This window comes from Poecilia mexicana, unplaced genomic scaffold (assembly GCF_051168715.1).
Source record: "Poecilia mexicana isolate PSO_F unplaced genomic scaffold, ASM5116871v1 scaffold_10, whole genome shotgun sequence".
NCBI classification, from domain to species: domain Eukaryota; kingdom Metazoa; phylum Chordata; class Actinopteri; order Cyprinodontiformes; family Poeciliidae; genus Poecilia; species Poecilia mexicana.
In genome coordinates this window covers 26,115,756-26,140,129 of record NW_028263379.1, presented here as the reverse complement: position 1 = coordinate 26,140,129, position 24,374 = coordinate 26,115,756, and the positions used below count along the sequence as shown (strand labels likewise).

General features: G+C 41.1%; 1 protein-coding gene across 1 annotated transcript in view; it reads right to left on the bottom strand.

Annotated features, from left to right (window-relative positions):
• Positions 1-24,374, bottom strand: part of LOC106910346 (glutamate receptor 1-like) — a 57,984-nt gene that overhangs the window by 24,025 nt on the left and 9,585 nt on the right. Inside the window, exons 3-9 of the mRNA XM_088009739.1 lie at positions 22,406-22,459; positions 18,960-19,118; positions 18,024-18,191; positions 17,045-17,149; positions 14,530-14,640; positions 12,279-12,485; positions 10,801-11,246 (exon numbers count right to left, since the gene is read on the bottom strand). Of these exons, the coding sequence (XP_087865865.1) occupies positions 10,801-11,246; positions 12,279-12,485; positions 14,530-14,640; positions 17,045-17,149; positions 18,024-18,191; positions 18,960-19,118; positions 22,406-22,459 (1,250 nt within the window). The remainder of the gene's footprint in view (positions 1-10,800; positions 11,247-12,278; positions 12,486-14,529; positions 14,641-17,044; positions 17,150-18,023; positions 18,192-18,959; positions 19,119-22,405; positions 22,460-24,374) is intronic.

Genomic DNA, 24,374 nt, shown 5'->3' with positions numbered 1-24,374 from the left:
GGTTTCCCCACACTTTCGTTTTGTCAATCTCACGACTTCCTCCCCCCCTGAGTTCTGCTGATTCTATTGTTTCGGAGGGTTCCCACTTACAAAGCCGACGTGGAGGCTTTAAATACGGAGCAAAAGCGTTTTAATAAAGCATATCGCTTCCCCTAAAGGTCACCGTTACCGTGGCATTAAGTTGAAACGGGAATATTACAATAATGCTACCCCCATAACAAACACGCCACAAACAAGTAATTACAGAACGCTAAGAGAAAAAACAAAAAGCCTCGTTTCCATCATTAAAAAAAACAACCAAGTGAAGCGGCTGCTCTGCGACATATGGCTTATGTGAGCGGTCTGTAGAAAACAATTTCACTTTTGACGACTGTGCCGGTGCAGTGCAGAGCTGCATTCCTTGTACTTGAGGCAGTAAACATGTTAGCCGAATGATATCATGGAAGCTGCATAAGCCACATGCAACCTGAGATAAGTCGGGGCTGGCAAGTTGTGAGAGCTGTGCGCCCACACACATACGCAAAGCCTCTTAGTCACTCCGGCGAGAAAAACAGGAGCGCAAACACAAACACATCACAACAAATACAGGTGCTGGTCATAAAATTAGAATATTGTGATAAAGTTCATTATTTTCCATAATGTCATGATAAAAATTAAATTGTCATATATTTTAGATTCATTGCACACCAACTGAAATATTTCAGGTCTTTTATTGTTTTAATTTTGATGATTTTGGCAAACAGCTCATGAAAACCCAAAATCCCTGTCTCAAAAAATTAGAATATTATGAAAAGGTTCTCTGAACGAGCAATAAAAATAATCATCTAAATCAACAAAGTAACTCTAAACACCTGAAAAAGATTCCTGAGGCCTTTAAAAACTCCCAGCCTGGTTCATTACTCAAAACCGCAATCATGGGTCAGACTGCTGACCTGACTGCTGTCCAGAAGGCCATCACTGACATCCTCAAGCAAGAGGGTGAGAAACGGAAAGAAATTTCTGAACGAATCGGCTGTTTGCAGAGTGTTATATCAAGGCACCTCAGTGGGAAGTCAGTAGGAAGGAAAAAGTGTGGCAGAAAACGCTGCACAACGAGAAGAGGTGACTGGACCCTGAGGAAGATTGTGGAGAAGGGCCGATTCCAGACCTTGGGGGAAGCAGTGGACTGAGTCTGGAGTAGAAACATCCAGAGCCACCGTGCACAGGCGTGTGCAGGAAATGGGCTACAGGTGCCGCATTCCCCAGGTCAAAGGTCAAGCCACTTTTGAACCAGAAACAGCGGCAGAAGCGCCTGACCTGGGCTACAGAGAAGCAGCACTTTGGACCACTGTTGTTCAGTGGTCCAAAGTACTTTTTTCGGATGAAAGCAAACTTTGCATGTCATTCGGAAATCAAAGTGCCAGACTCTGGAGGAAGACTGGGGAGAAGGAAATGCCAAAATGCCAGAAGTCCAGTGTCAAGTACCCACAGTCAGTGATGGTCTGGGTGCCATGTCAGCTGCTGGTGTTGGTCCACTGGGTTTTATCAAGGGCAGGATCAATGCAGCAGCTATCAGAAGATTTTGGAGCACTTCATGCTTCCATCTGCTGAAAAGTTTTATGGAGATGAAAATTTAATTTGGTCTGGAATCGGCCCTTCTCCACAATCTTCCTCAGGGTCCGGTCACCTCTTCTCGTTGTGCAGCGTTTTCTGCCACACTTTTTCCTTCCTACTGACTTCCCACTGAGGTGCCTTGATATAACACTCTGCAAACAGCCGATTCGTTCAGAAATTTCTTTCTGTTTCTCACCCTCTTGCTTGAGGATGTCAGTGATGGCCTTCTGGACAGCAGTCAGGTCAGCAGTCTGACCCATGATTGCGGTTTTGAGTAACGAACCAGGCTGGGAGTTTTTAAAGGCCTCAGGAATCTTTTTCAGGTGTTTAGAGTTACTTTGTTGATTCAGATGATTATTTTTATTGCTCGTTCAGAGAACCTTTTCATAATATTCTAATTTTTTGAGACAGGGATTTTGGGTTTTCATGAGCTGTTTGCCAAAATCATCAAAATTAAAACAATAAAAGACCTGAAATATTTCAGTTGGTGTGCAATGAATCTAAAATATATGACAATTTAATTTTTATCATGACATTATGGAAAATAATGAACTTTATCACAATATTCTAATTTTATGACCAGCACCTGTACATCACCAAATATCAATACCATCGGCACACTTAAAGCATAAACAGCGAATCTGTCAGCAAAATGACATCGTTTGAGACACTTGATGTGTCGGTGGATTGGTTTAAAAAGAAAAAAAAAGAGAGAGAGAGAGAGGAGGGGAGGGAGGGCAATCTTTCTCTCTTTATGGTTGCCATGGCAGCCCACTTTGCACTCCAAACAGCACAGCTGAGCTGAGAGAGAATTTAGTCATCTGACTCCTTCTCTTCTCCCTCGTTCTGCTCCCCTCTCTGTAAGAGCATCCACGCCTACAGCAGGAGGAGAGCAGGGCTGTTATAGACAGAAAACTTTCAAAATGTCTCACAAGCCACAAGACAGAGGTCTGAGTGAGAAGCCAAGGACTGCGATGTTATTCCAGGTTGATCCATTGTATTCCTTATGCAACGACGTGCAATGATTTGCAGCCGGCACACAATGAGCAGTTTAAAAAATATATATTTGTACGGGACTTGAAAGTGCGTCGCCATACGAGTGAGACACGGCGACTCCTGTCACAATATGCAACAAAAGACAGACAGGAAGAACCGCTGCTGCATCCACAGTGGTGTCGGATACGTCCAGCTGACATGCTCTATCAGTTCATCGATAAATGGACAAATGTGGATGTTGTCCTTATTGTTAGAGTCTGAGAGCGAAAACAGGGAGAGCAGCAGCAGCAGGAGGAGGGAAGCAAAGACCAGCAGAAGTGCCCTTGGCTGTGTAAAAGAAGACAAGACTCACACGTTGATTGCAGCAGCAATTTTCCGGACATTGCTACGTTGTAGAGTGTCCTTGGTTGTGGCAGCTCTACCATCGACAATCAGGGCATCTGTCACACACGCTGAATGACCACAGACTCAACCTCGATTCGACCGCTTGTTTCTCTTTCAAGAACCTCTCACTTGGATCCCCGAAAACAAAGTCCAAAGCTTTGAAACCATCACCGTGCTTTTAGTTTACGTTTTGTCACGGCCTGCGGCCTGTGCCGCCTTTCTCCTGTGGCATTCTTTATGGATTGCTTTTCCACGTGACGAGGAAACCTGAAGGAGGAACCGGGACACGCTGGAGGGACCGCGTCTCTCGGCTGGGTTGGGAACGCCTAAAGAGAGAGAAGTCTGGATCTCCCTAGTTCTGCTGACCCTGGATAAATGTAAGGAATTGGATGATAAGTTTTCTACTGAATGCTTAAGAACTTCAGTATTACTGTAATATGAACATATTTCTCAGTTTCAGGAAGGAGACTGATAAAGATCCTCATATAAAAAGGACATAATATAATATTTTTGACTTTTCTTAGCTATAAAGAGCGCTTAGAACTTTAGCAATTTTTTTTTTTACTCATGGAAATTAAGGGGTTGTTTTTTTCCTTGTAAAGTTCTCATTTTAGTTGTTTTATAGACGTCGTAAACCTGACATAAAACGAATACTAAATAAAGATAGAATCACAGTGAAAGCTGTCGATGGTAACTGAAATACCATTGATCATCAGGGATTGATTCACACCTCATCAGTTCACCCCGAAAGCCTTTCAAGGTGATTTTAGCTGATAATTAGGTATTTGTCTCTTGCATTTGGCTGCCTTTTCCTGACACTCATGCTAACTTGTGTGTCTTTGAAAAGAGTACTGCTGCCGGAGGAACTCATTTCAACATTTTTTTTTCTTTTGCAATGACAAAAAAAAAATGACATGTGTATCTTGGCTCTTTCAGCCATGATACACAAGTGACTGGCAACAGCTTGCAACAGGCATACTCATCTACCATCATGTCTGAAAGTCCCAGAGAAAGTCGTCTTTGTGCAGCCGAACAGACAGAAAATCCCCCCTCTGGAGGAAGCATATCTGTGTCTCTGTGTACAAAGCGCGATTGCCCACTGAGATCCTCAGAGCGCGCCTCGCTGCTGCTTTCTGCTGCTGATGGTGCGTGCATGTGTGATCAAAAGTTGCCTTCATGCGATCTTCCAGATAAATAAAACATAAGTTCCTCCGTGGAGTAAACCAAATCATCTCTTTATGAATAAATCATCTCTTCCACACAAATTCCCCTAACTGCTATAGGGCAGCTCACCAGCTCTGCAATTATGCAACTCAGAAGCATGTAATCCTGTCTGGCTTCTTATTGGCTTAGACAACGACAGAAACATCAACGCGGCGTAATACCTCACACAGATCCCTGGGCAGGATCGATAATTTCCTCGATGGCAAGAATTCATGAGATTCATTCCTGAAAGTTTGATTAGCGGCCAAGCAGCTGCCTCCGTGTGATTATGCAACGTTGCTGCAGTTTCAACGCCCAAAGCGATGATGGAGCGTTAAAGACTTGAGAGGATTTCTTCATCCAAAGGCAGCGTTCTCTGCAGAATTTAAATAAAAGTCAAAACCAAAAAGAAAATAGTTTACATACGAAAATAAAGAGTAAAATTAAGTATAAAGTAGTGCTAAGTAATCAAGTTTTTTTTTACAAGCCTTTTAACCCTTTCGTGCATAGCGGTCACTACAGTGGACAGCTGTCTAAAAGCCATTTTCTTGTGCTTTTTGTGGATTTTTATGTTATAAATGCACACAGACCACTGAAGTGGAAACTAATGGGTCAGAAAATACACTATCAACTACTGGCCATCAGCTGCAAATGCAAGAAATTATTTTTGTTAAATCCAATATGGCCGACAGACAAAAAAGTACGCCGACCGACTCGGTCTCTCCTTCTACTGTAGACGTCTCTTGCAGGTAAAACAAAAAAATAAAATTGTGACATTAGATAACTGCTAAAGAACAATACTACTGATGTATTTTTCAAATAACAACTTTGTATTTGGAAAAATTATAATTGATTACCTAAAAAAAATTAAAATAAAAAAATCCCTACCTTTTTTTTATGCCTTATGAAAAAATTGGAAAAAAATCCTGACAAAGGACCATAATTCAAGCATGAAAGGGTTAAATACAAACAAATTGAACTGAAATTCAAACATTTGAGCAAGAAATAAGAGAATAAATGCTTCAACAGTTCAGGCCATCGTTTGTCCAATCTTCTTAAAGTTTTATAAACTTATTAGTACTAATAGAAAATCTCTCACAAAGCTACTGGCATAATACGATTTGTTATCACTATTCTGATTAATCAGCATAAAAACTGAGCACTGTTTCAGGTAAAAGTCGCTCTGGTCGCTTCTTTTTTTTCTTCTCGACATGTCAAATAATTTTGTGGCACAAGCCTTGTGACCGAGTCACTACATCTACCCCAAAAAATGCTGTAATGCAACAGAAACAGAAATATGCGGCAAATTTGGACCAGAAACTCTGAGGAATGTTTCTGCGTTGTTCGTTTTAACCAAGACGGTTCTTAAGGCAAAACGTGTCTCGGCCCGATTCTACCCTACACGTTGTTTCCCTAAAGAAGCAAAGGCATCCAGATATCTAGCCGTCAGGTGCAGACTCCTTCTTACACAGGCACAAAATGCAGCACAGTACGACAGAAAACTCAGTCGTACTGAGAAACACAGACCCTCGCCGGTTTACGATAATGCGCCACATGCACAATCCCTTACCGGAGGATTTTAAACGGCCAGGCTGAGCAACGGTTGCCATGGCATGGACTGAGTGACTGACAGAGCCGATTTATTTCAGTGTACAACCGTGTAGGAGAGGCACAGACGACTCCACGGGAAGGAGAAAACCTATATGTACACACGGAAATGTGACACATAAAACATCCCCAATCTAATTCAAGGCAAGCACTGGAAACAAGAACGCCTGCTTCTTCAGGGCAGGTAAGGAATTGAAAGAAGGGTTCAAACTGAGGGCGAAGTCGTCAACGCGCAAGGTTTGCGGTTTATGCTTTTTATTATTTATCTGAATTCCTCTCTCACACAACACTTTGGTTTGCTTAATTTGATTATTTCTCATTAATTCGGCAATAATTCTTCAATAAATAAAAAAATGAACAGAAGTAAAAGAAAGCAAGGAATATGGGTGGCCAAATCCTTTAAAACTATGACATCACATTTCAACATTATTCTTTAATTTATTGGACTTATGTGGTGTTTTATATTTCTATGAAAATGAATTGGGGCTACCTTTGCCTGTTGGCAATAATCATCAAAACACGTAGAAACACTTGAAACATATACCTTTGTGTGTAATGAGTGTCAATTATATTGCCTTTTTTTTTAAATTGAAATGCTGAAAAACAAAAATTACTTTTCAATTACACTGTTATTTACTGAAATGCCCCCAAAGGCAAATGGACCTGAGAACAGGTTTGGAAAATAGGGGGAAAAAAACACACACACACACACACACAAAGGAAAATACATTCTCTGTAGGTTGTCTGAGTTTCCAATGATAGCAAATCCATTCCCAAAACAGACTACTGGAAAAAAAAAAAAAAAAAGATCTAAATGGCACCAAAAACGTAATCAAAATAATCTTGAGATAACTGTGCAGGTGTTGGCATCAAGGTCCAGAGAGAGCTGCCTCTCATGATAAATTTCAAACCAAATGCAACCACTGAAAAAAAAAAAAAAAGTGCAGAGAGCAGCGGATGGAGAGCAGGAAAGAGGGGAGAAGAGGTGGACTGAGAAGAGGTGATGGAAGCAGCTGGAAATGTGCAGATGATTGGATGGATGGAGTGGTGTTTGAACGTGTGTGTGCGTGTGTGTGTGTGTGTTTTGTGAAGGTGGGTGGGGAGGAGGAGGCTGTCTCAGAGTCCACCTGTTTGCAGAGATAAACACAAGGAGAACCCATAAGCACAGAGTGTGGCTTTTGGGAGGGTTTGACTGACGGGGCTGACATTTAGAAAGAGCACAATAAACAAGGTCTCACAAATAGCACGGGGAACCGTGTGGCTAATACACACTTAGCGAGAAACTGTACACATCAGTGCAATACATCAATGGGTAAACAAAGGGGCCTTTGCATTTAGATGCTTACATGCCGAGCTGTGTGTATGGCTTGATGTCGAGGCAGCTTAAACTGATGAAAGCAGTTGGGACGAGGCAGCAGACAAAGAAAACGGGTACAGACATAAACACAGACAGGCAGACAGAGTGAGTAAACATATCTGCTCATAATCAGAAAAAGGAGAAATGTTCAGTGCTTTTCCGTGGCCTTTTTGTCTCTCGTGAAATGGCCGTGAACGAGAGGTGAAGCTGCCTACCTCCAGTCTAAATGCATCGCTGGAACATCCTGTTCTCGGATGACGCTTAGAAATCAACAGTGAAGTGGTTTGTCAGTGTCTTTATGGAAATATCAAGGTAAACATCGTCAGGTAGATAACTACCCAGGCCATTCGCAACACAAAAGAAAAAAAACAAACAAATAAATCTGTGCATCAGAATGAGTCTAATCAGGTACGGACGTTATTATAGTAATACGAAATGTAATTTATTTTGATATTTAATATTGTAATCAGTAGTTATAGTGGCTATTTTTTATAATAATAATAATAATGATACCCTGTCAGAATCTCAACTAGACTAGGCTTTGTGTAAAGTTCTCTCTATTAATGTGAAATCTGAGTTTAGATGCAAAGATTGGGAACAAGATGAATGCTGTGGACTATGTGGATTGCAAATCACCAAAACGAGATGTCAGGGCATGCACTTAAATAAAATCCAGAGATAAAAATGCTGCTCAAAGCAAAGCTTTGCAATTATACTACAGTGGCATCAGCCTTGGCTACTGACATGCAGTTATAATGAGTCTGTATTTAGTCTGAAGACTGACGTCCTGGAGCTTCAGAGGGAGGTTTTGGATTTCAATCTCGCCCTTTCAGGTAATGAAAGATTTAGGTCTCGGTGGGTGTTCTGTTTGTTATTGTGGAGCAGGTATTTTCGTCCAGTATTTGGTTCGCAGGCTTGTACACTTTGGTACATTGTGATCATACAAGTGATGGTCACTTGAATTTATTCTAGATATCAAGATTTACTTAGAAATTGCCTGGTGACAAGGGGTGTTTGATTTTACTCTGATCTCATCCTCATCTGTTGAAAAGTAAAAAAATGCGCTAACAGCTCACAGGTCATGGCAGCAGCAGTCTTTAGTGTGAATGTTGTTACTGAAGTTTTCTCTCTCACACAAGAAAAAAAAAGTATGCATGGTAATATTTTCAGTCAGTAAAAAGCACAATCAAGGCGTGGAAACTAAACGAGAGCCACTCTATACAGACTTACTCATATTAAGCTAAGCTAGTCTGATTGACTAGAACAGAGTAAGCTACAAAAAGACGCCTGGAGCAGCCTGGTGCTTTCTTTCGTTTTTTTTTTGTTTTTTTTTTGCGCCGTGACACAGTCGTTACAAAGTATACAAAGCAAATAACATTTCAAAGGTGTGTATGTCACATTGCAAGTTCTAATGTGTCGTACAAAGATATGAGGGACGGCGTCACATGTCCTTTGAAAATGTGCAGCGAGTCGCATAGGACTTTTAAAAGCGTTGCTCGACATGCACGTCCCCATGTGTCTGCAAGCAACTAGGTCACCCACATTTTCAAGGAGAGGATGTTTTCTTCAGGCTGGCACTCGGCAGGGTGAAACATTCACTGTGCTGGTTTTCAAGACACCTCGCAGCATGTAAATGGCTAACTAAAGCGTACATCGTTTGTCATAAAGATCCCAAATATCTCCGAAACAAAACAAGCTTCGTGAAGGAGACGCGCATCCAAGGATGCTGAGCGTCTTCTCCTTAACGCGTCCTTTTTCTCCTCTTGCTCCTCAGTAGAAACAAAATCTTTGACCGCTTTTTTCAATAATGACAAAATTACTGTTTATGAATGTCAAACGTGCAGAACTGATCATCTTGTCCAGACAATAAAATGTCTTGCAACATCTGTGACTCACTGGCACGAAGCAAAACAAACGCAAAAATGCAAAAAAAATAAATGAATGCATGAACACACAGTTTGCTCACACACACACACACACACACACACACACGGCACAAAGAAAAACAGGCTTCTGTATTCTCAAAGAAGCTACAGGGAGCAGGCTATTTGAGGAAACACTGACATTCTCTTGCTCCGTGTGGCACACACACAAAAATCAATAGTTTTAGCAGATGCATTCCACGCCTACAGGAGAACATCTGGACTTTGGGCTTTAACCTGGATGGAGCACAGCAGCATCCGCAGGCGGGAGAAATGTCAGGAGGACACCTGATACCTGAATCAGCCATGTATGGTAAATCAAAATGCATAGTGTAAATATCAAAAGGACGGGAAAGCGAGGTAAACAGAGGGGTGCTGTACAATATGGTTCCATCCAATTGCTTTTCTGGCTCGGATGCAATTTTCAGGCGGATTAGAGAAGGGAATTGTACTTGCTCAACGTATACAAAAACCAGAGTAAATGTAAAAAGAAATTCTCTTGCTTCCATTTATTATAAGTGTAACCCTTTAAACAGAGAGACTTAGTCCTCACATTCCTAATGCTAAGTGCTTAATGGACACAGCTCTGTATTTATTGCAGACTTAAGACTAGCCATTCTGTAGTCCCTAACCAAAACACAGAGGTCAAAGTGAGCATTAATTCATGGTTACTTTAGAGGAGCTGGAGAGGTCAGCAGCTCAGGTAGAACAACATGGAAAACATGTGAAAGACGCTGTTCTGTTCTGGTCAGACAAGACTAAAATCTAATATTTTGTCGTGAATTAACAAAACTAATCCTGCGTATCATAGAACGCACCGTCCAGAAGACAGATGCGCAGCGAAAGTTACAATGGGATGTTTTAGGTGGGTTAATGTGTCAGAATGGCCCAGTCAAAGTCTCATTCTCCATCTAGCCTGACAGAGCTTGAGTAGTTTTGCACAGAATTTCAATCTCAAGATGAAAGACATTTCCTTACATCTCCTTAAATAACTTCCTAGTCTCTTTGGAGTTAGTTGGTGTAAATGTACTGTATGAGGAACCGTCACACCAAACTCCAATAAAATACGTCAAGGTTTGTGTTTGCAAAATGACAAAACGTGAAAAGGGAGTATGAAATATTTTTCAAGGTACCGCATTAGCCACATAGCACATATACCGTAACACGACACCAAACTGCACATAATGTATACGCATTTTCAGGCGACAAGTCAACGAGTCTCTGAGGGTTCAGATTGATCTCACAGGGATAACACTGACATTTATCTCCTCATCTCCTCCTCCTAATCCCTCTGGAAAGCTCTAAAAGTCGACCTCGGTGTCGCTAATTTCAGACACTTAATGAGATTTTTAATTGATGACCTTTTGAGAACAATTTCATACCACAGCTCATGAGAGCACAGCGATGAAAGCCAGCGCATTTAACACCAGCCTAACGCCAGGGTACTTTAGAGTATTCTTATTTGTAATTTTCTTGTCCTGGTACGAAAAAGGTGACTTTTTTGTTTGAGATATGTGCCGACATTCTTTTTGTTTTGTTTTGTTTCGTTTCTACTAGAATAATCCAAAGGCAGGAAAGCGGAAAGTAGCCGAAAAGAAGAAAGCAGCTCCTTCATGAAAAACAGATCCGACACGAAAATCCAGCAGAGTCGTGGTGCTGCGTTTCACATTGCATCAATAATCAAAACTCTAAGACTGTGATGAGCTGATGCAAAATCTCCGCCTGGGCTTCTCTTACCGTGGTGAGATATCACAACCCTGCTGCATGAAGGCGCCGAGCGAAAACCAAAGAGAATTGAAGATGCCAAACTCGTTGGTCTGTTCTGGGCTCTGCTGGTTGGCGTTCTGCTGCGTTGGCGTCTGGCTCGGCTGCACGCCGTTGGAGGCCGCCGCTTGCGTGGGAGTCTGAGGCTCGGCTCCCTCCTCGTAGTCTTCGGCGTGCCACTCGTAAGGGCTGAATCGGCTGACGAGGAAGAGGACGACGCTGACGCCGATGTAGGCGAACACGATGCACATCCAGATTTCGTAAGCCAGCGGGTCCAGGAAGGAAAACACGCCAGGCTTGGACTTTGTGGGTTTCTTGATCATGATAGAGATACCCAAAGACATGAAGGGCTTGGAGAAGTCTATCACCTCTTCGCGGACGAGAGTGATAGTAAGCGGGGCGACGGCCAGATCCGCTTTCTGAGGGAAGAGCACAAACGTAGAATATCTTTAACAAAACAGCCATTTTTTTTCTACGCATGTCTAAGCGCACTGGTGCAACTGAAACAGATACAAAACAAGGGAAGTAGCTGCAAAGTTACAAATGTGCTGTACCACATTGCACATTTGTTTAAAAGGTATGTATTACTATTATCAATAGAATAATGTCTCCAGTATAAAGTCTTTCTACTTCATCTTTCGCTTGTGGCCACTCTGCTCTCCATGACAGCTGCTATCACACGCAAAGTTCTCATGAACATTTTTGCATGTTATCAATTGGGTGTGCAATCTTTGCAGACTACGTGCAACATGCCGACTTACCGAGCGTACTTTTTTTTTCTTTTTTTTTTTGCTCAAACAACTTAGCACTTCATTACGTGGATTCTTTGCTCATCAGTGTAAAAAAATGTGAAGAGGTAAAACATTTTAAAGCCGTTTTACCTCCTACTGCAAACCTGACATACAAAGTACCCGAGATGCAACACATTTCAGAGTACACATAAAAAAAGACATGAGTCAGGAGAAAGATGTTTTTTTTTGTTTTTTTTTATGAGTCCGGATGCAGTCGGGTTTTCTGAACTGATGTGGGGAGAATCTAGATTCCATGCACACATGTGCAATGTGCAAGCTAGCAAAGAAAATAGAATAAGACATAAGCCGTCCACTACGGCAAATTAAATTTGTTTTCAGAGGCTCTGCCATAAAGTACAAAATAAATAATGTACAATATATTCCACGTGAAGCAGCTCACAGAGTGCGCAGCTCTGGTTTCTAGACCCCTGACACTCATGGGCTTGTTTCCTCCTAGATAAGTCTAATGACCTGCTGTTCTGCACTAGGTTGTCACAGTATGCTGGTGTGTCTCTAACCTACAGTGCTCTAACGGCATTCACCTAAACTCTGCGACAAACGGACAACTGCAAAAGATTCCTGTACCTTTCACTACGGTTAGAAGTATTTCGGTAACTTTAAACAGAAACCCGCCAAGAGGTAAAACCTTTATTTACTCACGTCATAGACCAGTTCTCCAACCATGCCGTTCCACTTCTGGGTTTCAGGGTCTTTGGCTCCGTACTTGCCGTCGGAAACGATCTTAAGCTTGTATTGGTAGCCCACGTGCTTTGCTATCTCTGCAGCCAGCTCTACAATGTAGCCTTCGTACTTATCGTTTCCTACGAGCTGTTCGTGGTTCTTCTTTTGCATCACATAGGGAGACTCCTGTTGGATGAAAATAAGCATTATTATCAACGTTGTATGGGATTGAAATTCCTCGTTTCTTGTTGGATTATTGAAGACCTAGCTTTATGGTTCATAAAATAAATAAAACCAGTTCAGTGCTACAAGACGAAAAATCTGAAACAAATGTTGTAAATGCATCCCAAGTTACCGAGTCGTTTACTTGTATAAAGTGTTTTTGAAAAAAAAAATGGATTCAAGGACTTTGAAAGACTGAGATATAAAAGGAAAATCATTTCAAAATACAAGGTATAATTTTTTTTCCCTTAATGTTTTCATTCTAACCCAAAAGCTACGATCATTGTGACTGCACTGCAACAATGACAGTGCTGATAATGTGCAAGCTAGCAAAGAAAATAAAATAAATAAAAATCTCAGCTGGATTGCGAATGCTGTTTGTAGAAGTATCTCTGCATGAGTTCAGGCTTCGCTGTGCAAGTCTGAAGCATGTAATGACTGCACCTTCGAGCCCTCTGTTCTGGGGAGCTTGTTTCCTGTTACACCCGCGTTTGTACGTCTCACACTGATTGACTGGCCTTGAAAAATTACAGCTGACGTGACACCTGGGGCCACACTTCGCTTTCAGAAAAACTGTTTATTTCATACAGACTCCTGGTCACCTCCGTCTCAACGCTCCACCAACAATCGGAAGGTAGCGATTCCCACGAGCTGGATGTCTGAGCCCGATTTAAACCAGGCTTTGCCGAGCATAGTGAATCCTGCCAATATGGTTCATCTGGCCGCAGAGATGTTTAGGGGATTCTTCATCATGCTGCAGCTACGCCTGCTCTGTTCCTCCTACGGTTAGGATCAAGGAAATCATTGCTTCACAACCCCGGCATCCCACTGGCAGACAAATGGCACACCAGGGAAATGCTGGAGAGAAAGGTCTGTTTTGTTTTGCCGTCATGGGGTATGCATTCACAGTTACAGAAAAAGGAAAGGCGCACACTCACTAGAAACAGGCTGGGGCATACAGACCGTCCCTTGATGAGACATTGATTAAACACTTCAAGGCCTATCCACTGCCCCTCAGTCTTGTGAAATACAATACGTCTTTTCAGGAATGTAAACACAACGTAAATGTATGTGTAATTGACAAAAAAAAAAAAACAAACGCCCAAACAATTGATGCGATCGGATTGAAGCAGACGGCGTTGGAAGCTGAAGCTCGTAAAAGCTAGCCCGTGTCCTTTTTCACCAATACAAAACAAGGCAGGGGCGACGTATTTCTGTTTTACGAGCCCTTCCAGAAGTCAGTTCCGGTTTATACACATGCTGTGTATTCTGTGACAGAAGATTTTTAACAACGTAGCGACTGCAGACTCCGAGAAAACCCTGCATCCGTAGTGGCACGCATATTATCGTAGCATACATGTAGAATACGCTTTTCTCAAGTCTAACCCACAGCCCTTATCACCCAAATCTCTGATATATAGGACAGTAGACTTAATAGAGTCTTGCCAAGGGTTGTTATGTAGGCTACCGGTGACAGCTGAGCCGAAGAGAGGAGAGAGAAAGAAAGGATACACTGACATATTAAAGCAATAGAAGTGGTTTGGCCTTATAATGTCCTTTAATCAAACGCAGTGCTCTACTTCTCGCCAGCTGCACCTGTTATCCTAAAAGCAGCGCTGGTGCCTCTTAGTCTTCCCTTATTTACGCATCTTAAGACGGCAGTCACGATTAAAAGATTAGGGAATAAATGAGATGCAACGCTGCAAGTCCTCGACTCTGCGTGTCATGACACCAGAACTCTGCACCGCTGCTTAGGTCGGTCAATAAAGCGATCATTATTCCGAGCAGGCGTCTGTCAGACAGTGGGAGAACAGAATGCCGCTGGAGGAGGGAGGCAGAGGAGGGCGAAACAATCACAGAGGTCTGCCAAATTCATCGTGGGTAGTGAACTTTCGGGGAACTCCATCATAAAAAGAAAATGAAAAGTGTTGCCCCGACTGTCCCTGTGTCAATCTTTCTTCCCTGCTACTCCTTCAAGATCCCTTGAACTTCATATTTCGAGACTTACCAAAATAGTGGTGACTATATATGTCCTGTTCAGCAGTCCGTGTGTGTCATTATTGACCCTGGAGAGGCTGGCTGTGCTCACGTACTTCTCATCTTCATTCCAGTAGCCAACCTAAGAAAAGGAGGATGAATCAGAGGGGGGCCTTCAGCTCCTCTACCTACCTCTGTAGACTTAAAGAGGAAATTAAATGATTTATGAAATCACTAGCAGGAATTTCATAAGTAGCATTCGCTATGTAAAAAAAATAATCGCATTCAAACAGTTCTTGAAAAAACACAAGAGGTGCCATTGTTTTTGTGTTTTTTCTACATAAAAACTAAATGCAGAAAACGTTGGGATTCCTATGAAGTCCTGCAAATGTTGAAATGAGTTTCCCACAGAAAGGGGATCATGACAGATTTGTAAAATGCCATCGAACACCAACAGTAATCATCTAAATATTATCATTTAGCATTTCAGGTTTTTTTTTTTTTTAAACTGCCAAAATTATCTTGACAGTGGGAATCGAGAGGAGTGACACCCCAGAGAGCCAAATAAATATTTATCTCGATCTCACAACTTTCGCTTTGAATCGTTCTGCAATAATTTCTTCTCAGAAATGGGAGATTCAGTACAACAAATTATCTTTTCTTTAAACTTAGTTGATAGTTCACAAGGAAATGAACTATTATCAGGCCGTTGTGCTTGTCGTTCCAACTAAGAATTAGATATTTTTTATTTTTATTTATGTTTTATCCCAGTTGGATTATGCAAATGTGCTCTTATATATATATATATATATATATATATATATATATATATATATATATATATATATATATATATCAAATTCATCATTACCAGAAATCAACCATCCATTTACTTTATTTACCCCGTTAATCCCGTTAGGGTCGTGGAAAACCAATACAGCAAAACACTTATTAGCATTTAAAATTAGCCTGGAAGCAAAACAGTTCTTTATGTTAGTTAGACGCTACAAACATTGATGAAAGCCCAGAGTTTATGTAGCTAGTTGTTGACAGTAAATAACTAAATACATAAATAAATACAAAAAATAAATAAAACATGAGTTTATCCTCCCTCCTCCCCCCCCCCTCGGTCATTATTTTACCCATTTGCTTCTGTAAGGCGCCGTTTTAAAGAAATGCGAGCCAAATTCACACAACCAGAGCTGGCACTGGTATCTGTATATAAGCTGAGGCTGTGGAAAAAGAAAATGGTTCGAAATCATTAACATGTTTCATCAAACCGGAGCTGCAGTCCTAATGAGATGCCGCGGAAAGCATCGGAGTGACAGTAACTCCCCACAATGAAATGTCTATTGGTTTTCACAACTGCTGTCCATGTGAGAGTGTTTTTATGTTTATGTTTTCGCGATGGAAAGCGTTTTGAACTGCCGTGTTGCTGAAATGTACTATGCAAATAAACTTGATTGATTGATCGATTGATTGATTCTTTTATGTAAAAACACAGACAGATATGGCATGGAGACGTCTTTAAGGAAACATCGCTCTCAATATTCCAGATGATAAATTACCAAATTCATTTCTGCCTGATCAGGAGCAAAGTGTGCGCTAGTTTAACTACTTAAAGAGCTTTTATCGACTTGTTATGCCTGTGCAACCTTAAAAATAAAAGGCGGAAAGTGATAACATTCATTGCGATACACGAATAAAAGCCACTCGTTTAAATTATGTTATCCTCGTCTCTTGACCCTTACTAAATACTTGTCTCATTTAGTAAAAAAAAAAAAAAAATGGTGCATGAAATGTCTGATTAAAATTGGCTGAATAGATATTACAACAAGAAATTCACAAAAAAAAAAAAGGCATACTAACACCGAGTGTGAATAAATCAGAGATTTTGAATAGCGTGAATGTGTCATTTAAAGCTGTGGAGCTTAGGACTGCTATTTACTTTGTGGTTTTCTACCATCAGGGCGCAGGAACTTCAAATAAACCTTTGACATGTATTATTCATGCAGCCTCTTTTCATGCTAAATCTTTCTCACTGTTGTTACAAGCCAATTTTATCCGCATGCGTCAATTAGCAATTTTCTCGGTTCGTTCAAACCTAAAAAAATATTTCACTTTATACCAGCTTCACTATAAGAAACTTCTACTAAATTTAACCAATACACACGTTTCCTCTCATCTTAAATGGACTAAACTGTGGTAAAGCGTAAGGATATGTTGCATTTTCACATTTCGAGTTCGTAAACTTCGGAGCATCAGTGAAGGTGTGAGTTATTGCAGGAGAAGATTTCTTTTCAGACGAGTCTTATTCCACTGATAAGGGCCTTTTTGCTGCCTGACTGACCCAGAGCAAATATAACTGCAATTTGTACGCGACAAATTTGACCACAGGTCTTTTTTGAGCTCATCGAAGTACGCAGGAGAAAACGAGCCGGATTATTGAGATATTACCGTTGCAAGCGCAACTTTTGTGGCTCCTCGGGCCACAAAAGCCCGAGGAGCCACAAATGAATGTCTGAGACCGGATGCCTCGGGCTTACCTTCTTGGGTCCGGACGGGGCCAGTTCCATGACACTGACAGTATAGTTGGTTCTGCGACCCTTCTCGTTGAACTGTATGTGACCGGTCAGTCCGTCAATTTGAACCTGTAAAGATGCCACACGTACACAGACGCTCACGCTGAGGCTGAAACACAGACGGGCGTACGCGGCCAACGTCGTGACGAATCAAACAGAAAACGTTAGCGATGCCATTTAAAAATAGTCTGTGACGTGTTTCTACAGTGCACGTTTGTGGACGTCCGCACCGCTCTTGTCCCCGTAGAGGTGAATGACAGATGGTGTGCATGTATGCTAACAGTGCGGTGTGTTTGTCTTGGCTTGGTGATGGAGTTAATTGAGCGAACACGGCTCTGAGCTCCAGTCTGTCCGCAGGCAGATGGCTAGATTGACTCTGCACAGCCTCTGCAGACAGAGCCTTGGGCTCCACGCATGCGCACATACCATTGTTTTTTCTTTTTTTATGCCAATGTGGGGATAACTCCATCTTCTTTTTTTTTTTCCCTGTCTGCATATTTTCCAATATTGTACAGATAGCATAGTGAATATAACAGCAATTCTCTTCGCTTCTCAGCGTACGTGCCAAGTGGCTGCGTCTGGCCCCGGGAGATCAAGAAGGCCTCACAGCCGGGCCACCATTACCATTCCCGTGGCCAAATATTACATTTCTAAACTCAATTGTTGATGTCATATCCCATGATGATCACAGCTCAGTAATATTGCCCGCAGGTTTTGTTTACTAGCCGTGATGTCACATTTGATACTGGGGATTTCTCCTATGACCTAATGCGAACTTTACGCGACAGAATGAGACCTAATTTGTTCAGCCAGCTCCGGCTCAGGAACTATTAGCCAATGTGCCAGTCAAGGATTTCTTCACGTCTATGCAGAGTTGGGGTATTCATGACTCTGTGTGCGTGTGTGTGTGTGGAGTATTGTGTCACTGCGCATGAGTGCAGACCTGCTGCAAGGCTCTCTGGATGTCTATGCCCTGTCCCCAAGGGGCTGGCGGGTTGGCGAGACACTCTCCAGCGTTGCCGCGGCGAGAGATGTCTATCCTCTGTCTCCTCAGGTACTGGAAGGCTGTGGACATGACTTTCACCCCGTCGTATGTCAGCGCGCCCATGTACTGCAAACGGATCATCCAAACAGACACGAGGTTTGCGAAACGGTAAAAAGAGCCAAGATGGCAACTGAGAAGTGAACTACACCTCGACATGAATTCTGTGTATTCCTCACATATTGAAATCTTACCCTATTCATTTGTCGTGCTCAAAGCATCACTACAGAGGGCTCTGTGTTTGATTTGCAATTGAAAATCTTTGCGGGTGGAAGCTGTTTTAACTTGGCTGAACATCAATCACTAACTAGAATCTCAGATCTGAACCAGCAAATTTAGATAAAATCTAAAAAGAAAAGAAAAATACAGATTCAAAGCCTTTCGTAACCTTTTTATGATGCTCACAGTTAAATGATATAGGAAAAACGGAGAAGCACTGAAAAATGCCCTAGCAATTGTAAGTAGCTGACTTTTAACCTGATCAGATTCGTTTGGCCCCTGTAGGCTTTCTACAGATAACAGGAAGGCTAAACAAAGAGTGGCTCTGTTATAACCTTGTGTGCTTTCAATATGTTAAAATCCAAAATGTAAAGTGTTGCTCTCATATATAATATTCAAGATTTTCAATGGAAATCATAAGAGAATAACATCATTTTTTACAATCACTGATCAAAATTTGTTGAATCTCTTGTCAATACCTTCTGCTGTAGGTAATCTTACTTGGTAACAAAATCATTGTGCTACGATGTAACTTCTTAATTCTGAAAAAAATAAAAATAAAATACAGTACAAGAGTGTTAATAAAAAAAAAAAAGAAAAACAAAGTATGTGTGTTACTTTGAGTCCAGTCTTGGGCATTTTGGAGTCTTTGTTGTCAAACTCCATCCACTGCTGGACAATGCGGCTCACGCTCGGCTCGGAGTTGTTAACGAGCTGGAAGCCCGTGATGTTGGCACCGCCTTTCCTCAGGTCTGTCAGGTCGATGTCCAGGAAACCCTGTGACCGACAGCAACACGGGCTTAGAAGTGAAACGACGATACCGACGTAGTTCCCAAGACAAGAAATGCAGGGCACTCAGTGAGGTGGGAGATGAAACATGGAACAAGGAGTGGCTTGTAGCTGGCAATGCTAAGACATTACAAGATTATGCTATTTATATCATTTACATGAGATTAAGCGATGGCTAGTGCTGCACTTTTAAATACTTTTATGCATTTTGGTTTTGTAAACGTCGGCATACAAGCGGTTTTCCTGTGACCTGAGATTGTTTCTCCAACATTAGCACACAGCTGCTTCAAACTGCCAACTTTGAACTTGCATGCGCAGCACATACACGAGCATGACTGACAGCAATTCGAAGCCTCCGGTTGGTTGTTTCTGACCGGGAGTGGTCAGAAACAACCACTCTGCAATTTTGCAGATGGCAGTAGAACCACAGGAAAGGCAGAGGAGCTTGATTTTTTATTTTTATTTTTTTCACAAATTATGTGCCTCATATTCGAGACACATATTCTCTAATATAAATAATAGAATAATAGAACATCATGGCAGCTTTAACAAATATATATATATATATATATATATATATATATATATATATATATATATATATAAACCTACGAGATCAACTTTGAATCTTGGCTAGAGCCTTTTTTGTGTGGGCTTAGTGTGTCATTCCTCTGTATCCATGACTTATTTTGAAAATTTTAATTTCTTCCAACAGTGAAGACAAACGCAGGTTGCAGCATCAAAACTTTCAGTGGCCTTATTGACACACTTAGTAAAGAAAAAAAAAAGCATGGAGATTAACTATTATATTGCTTGTTCACTTTATATTCTTTCTAGGGTTTAGTGTATATAAACACACTCCAGCGATTCTTTTCTGAAGGACAAAAGAAGTAGACACAGACAATAAGAAACCTCATTTCAAGCAGCACTAGTCCAGAGGTAATCTGTGACGGTCTGAATCCTCATAGGTTACAGTTAAAAATGAAAGGATCAAAATCCTACAGGATTCAGGGGGAAATAAAGCTCATGCTTCACACAACCCAGAACAGAAAATGGAAGAGATTAGCAGGAAATGTATCTCCTACTCATGTTTTTTTCCCCCCTGGCTGGTATGTAGGTGTGTTTTTTTTTTTTTTTTTACAGGAGAGACAGAATAGAGGAGATGGAGCTTCAGTCTCTCAGCAGGTGGCCTGTCAGTGCGCAGAAAGGAAGAGGCAGCCGAATGGGAACGGGTGGGAGATTCTCTGTGGTTTTTAAAAGTGGAGTTTTACCAAATGAATAGAAAAAAAAAGGTCCTTCCTCACATCGTCACTTGCTCGTCAGGCATCTAGCACAAAGTGTTTAGTGATTTCTCCTGCTTCTTTGTGCCGACACGGCTTCATAAAGCTTTTGTTCCCTCTTTGCTACACATCTGTCTCAAAATATTTGTTTTTACGTCTTCTGATCTTTAATATTCCCACAGCGATGAAAATGGCTTGCTGTTTAAATAGACTAAAGTAACCTGAAATAGCTTGACAGTTTAATTGCAGTACATTTGTTCAATTTAGTTTAGTAAAAACTTGCACTATCATCGCCACTAACAATTTGATTCGGATAAAAGTGAAGCAACTTTTTAAGATTTCAACTGATGGAAGTCGATCAGTTACCAGAATGTCCTGATCTCTGGCTTTCTGTTTCCCTTTGTCATAATTATGATGCAACGAAAAAAAACAACTTCCTTCATTCACTGGTAAATAAGCTGGACTAGCATCCTAGCATCATCAAGTCACCATAGCAACCATTAGACGCTATCAACACACCAGATAAGCTAGAAAAGGTCGCTGTGTTTACCAACAAATTACAATAAAAACTAATTTTCTTTTTTTACACAAAGTTCCCAACTTTATTTTTTAAACTGAACTGCTTAGTAATTTAGATCTTCCTGCTTCCATGGGACACAAAGAAATATCTAGATACATTTTTACAAGAAGGAATAATACTAAAGATCAAACAGGATGAATCTCCTCAACTTTATTATCAATGATTTTTGTATATACAATTATTTTAGAACAGTGGATTTTTTTTTTCTCTCCCACTAAATTAATGTGCTAAAAATAAATGAAAATCTTTTGGTATTGCACAAAGCTGTAACAATAGAAGACCGATTTATTGTGAGGCTCTTTATCCGTCTCTACCTGGGGGGTACAGGAAACCTGACAAAATCTAAGCTAGTTATTTTCAAGGAGTTTGGACGGGAAACTGCCTCCTGCTATCGCCGCTTTCTTTGAAACCGGTCAGGTGTCTGTGTCTGCATTTCTTGTGCTTTTTCTTTCGCTCCATGAATGAATTAATGTCGAGAAGCGAGCTGAAGAGGTTACTATAGAAACTAGCCTTTGCTAATGGTGGACATGTAGGGGAGGGGGTGGCTGGGGGGGTCGTGTGCTTCCAACACGTACTGTAACCCCATTTAAGCGATGAAAGAAATTCAAACCGTGCCCTCCTCAGATCCTCACACAGGAACATGCAGAACAGTAAATTAATTAGCAAAAATGAGAAAAGGTGCAAGGACAAAGACAAACTATTTTAATTCTTTAATTTCCTTTTGTTTTTCTTTTTTTTTAAACAGGGCTTTTAACGGGGACCGTTATTAACGACTGCAGCCACTTTGCAAATCAGCCGCTCCTGCCGTCCGAGCCTTATCATCTGAAATTAAATCTGGCAAACTAGCCAGACAAGAGAGATTGAACCAATCTAAAGCCCGAGCGGTGAGAAATTGTCAGGGCCAGCGGCTGCATATTAATGTTGTTACAGCCCCGCGCTTTCTGCCGGTGTCAGCTTAGACTTCGCTTTGCGGCATTTACCGAGTGCCGCACTTGTCTACGTATTATCGGCACCGAGGGGAAATGGTAGGAAAACAAAAGAGAGCGCTAATAGATAAAGCTCGCCTGACCCTTTTCTGTCAAACTATGTCTGCGCAGTTTTATGTTTTTTATTTTTTTCCCCCCTCAGACTGTCACAGATCACCCTCCTGTGCTTTCGTCTCCTGCTGAACTGCTGTCGTTTCCGCTGCTTTGACAGAGAAAGAATAGCTGGAGTGGAAAATGGAATGAGAAGATGTAAAACCAGATAGTTCCACCCTAATTTATCGGGTGCGCGCAAGTCTATTAAACCGGCGATAAAGCGCTGAAAGTCAGGAACACAGTTAAAAGCTCAATTTATTGGCAATCCAAATTCAATGAAAGTATCAAGTAGGTGGGAAAGTGTGTGGGATTCTTTCTGTCGCTGCAATTTCTTACCAGGTTGGCGAGGATGTAGTGGAAGCTCTTCGCGTTCTTTCCTTGTTCTACAATCTGCAAGGCAGAAGGAGGGCGAGAAAGAAAAAAAATGAAACTTTTGTCACAAATAAAAACAAGTTTACAAAAATAATGCCAACATTACTATGCCTTTAAAAAAATGTGATACTACTGAGGTAAGTAGAGGCACAACTGTGGCTATAGTTTAAGGGGAAACTTAAAATATGCCTCTTCCTCGTGTGACGTCATGGGAAAAGCTAAAATAATCGGAAAAGATATTAGGAAGAGAATTGTGGACCAGCCTGAAGATGCCAAGTTAATAGTTTAAAACAATTATATGCAAGCATAATTCAATGCGAGTTAGAATTACTTTCCTTTTCTTTTCTTTTCTTTTCTTAAGAGCTGTACATTCTCATATACATTTGCTGTTTTCTTTTTGCACATTCTGTCTCTTTTGGACTCTCAGTTTTAATTCAAGAGCCTAAGTAATTTACCAAAGCATTCACAAATGGTAGGAGTATTTTATTTTATTTTATTTTTTACAAATTCTGCACATGTTGGAATCAATGAGCCAGTGCTTATAAAAAAAAAGAGAAAGAAAGAAATCTGGTTTGAAAACATCAATGTGTTTATAACAACATTCTCTTTTCTGGGAATCTAAATTATCTTCCACCCCCACCCCCTATGTTTCTTTAAGCTTTAGCTTCAGTCTTCGGTTCTCTTCAGTGGGAGAGAGTTTAAGGAGCACTCATGAACCCTTAAAATTTGCATCACCTGGCCTTTGCTGACAATGCGCGTGGACCAGCCATAACGAGTTAATTAGCATCCAATGCACTGGTATGAGTAGCACGGTGCTTCAGCTCTCTGTGTGAGTATTAAATAAATCTTGACCCAGCATCAACAGCTAGCAGCCAACTCCTGAGAATAATTCATGAATGAAATGGCCTGATTGCACATAGCCACACATTAATGTGTGCAAACGTCTCAGTGCCAAAATTAAAAGTTGAGGGTTTTTGTGTGCCAATGTCGTCAATATGCGTCACGTCAGAGAAGAACTAGTAGGAAAACAATTTGAAGCATGTAAAATAACAAGCTTTAGTGTGTATGTGTATGTACAATGATACTGCAGGTCATGACAGAAGGTGGCATTTGTTATTAATGGTGACACCAGCGCGCAGGCCAGTCCTCTGGCCAGGCCTCAAGCGAGGAAAACTTGAGAGTTGGAGGGGAGTCGCAGCCCAGCGCAGACAACAATGCACATGCCATAATACCGCCACAGTGGACTGTCAAACAGAAAGGTTTTGGCATCAATTTCCTTTTAATATTACATGCAAATTCGAAGAGTCACACAGAGTTCATTTGCAACAAAATAAGTTTTTTTTTTTTTAACGTCTTCCCATAATAAAACGCATACAAAAAGCAATTTCCTATCACAAAAATATTCTTCCAGGTGGCCAAAGGGAAAAAAAAAAAAAAAAGTAAATAAAAATGGCATTCTTCCTCTATATGTTGACCCTCCGGATAGTTTCCGTGACATTATCATAACATCTTTTGTGTACTGTGCGAGATGAACTCAGGAGTCAGTTTAAAGGGCAAAGCAGGGAGAGGCGTTTCCACACGCCGTGTGCGTGCGTGTGTGTGTGTGTGCGTGTGTGTGTCGCTGCCTTTGTCATTGTCTGGATGCACAGGGACAACAGTGTGGAGGCAGCCAGTGCATGTCAGTGATTGATGGCAGTCGTCTGAATGGGGAACTTCTCCGGTTCGGCTCCTGTAAACTGGTGGAACCTGATGCAATAACCTTAACTTTAGACACCGGCTCATCAATAACAGTTTTGCACAGCGGCCTCAGTCAACAGAATGAAACTAGAAATGTTTTTATTTTTTCCTTCTTTTTTGTTTTTATAAACAATATTAAAGAAGGGACCGAACTCAAAAATGAATAATATCAATGACGAAAAATAAATTATACCCT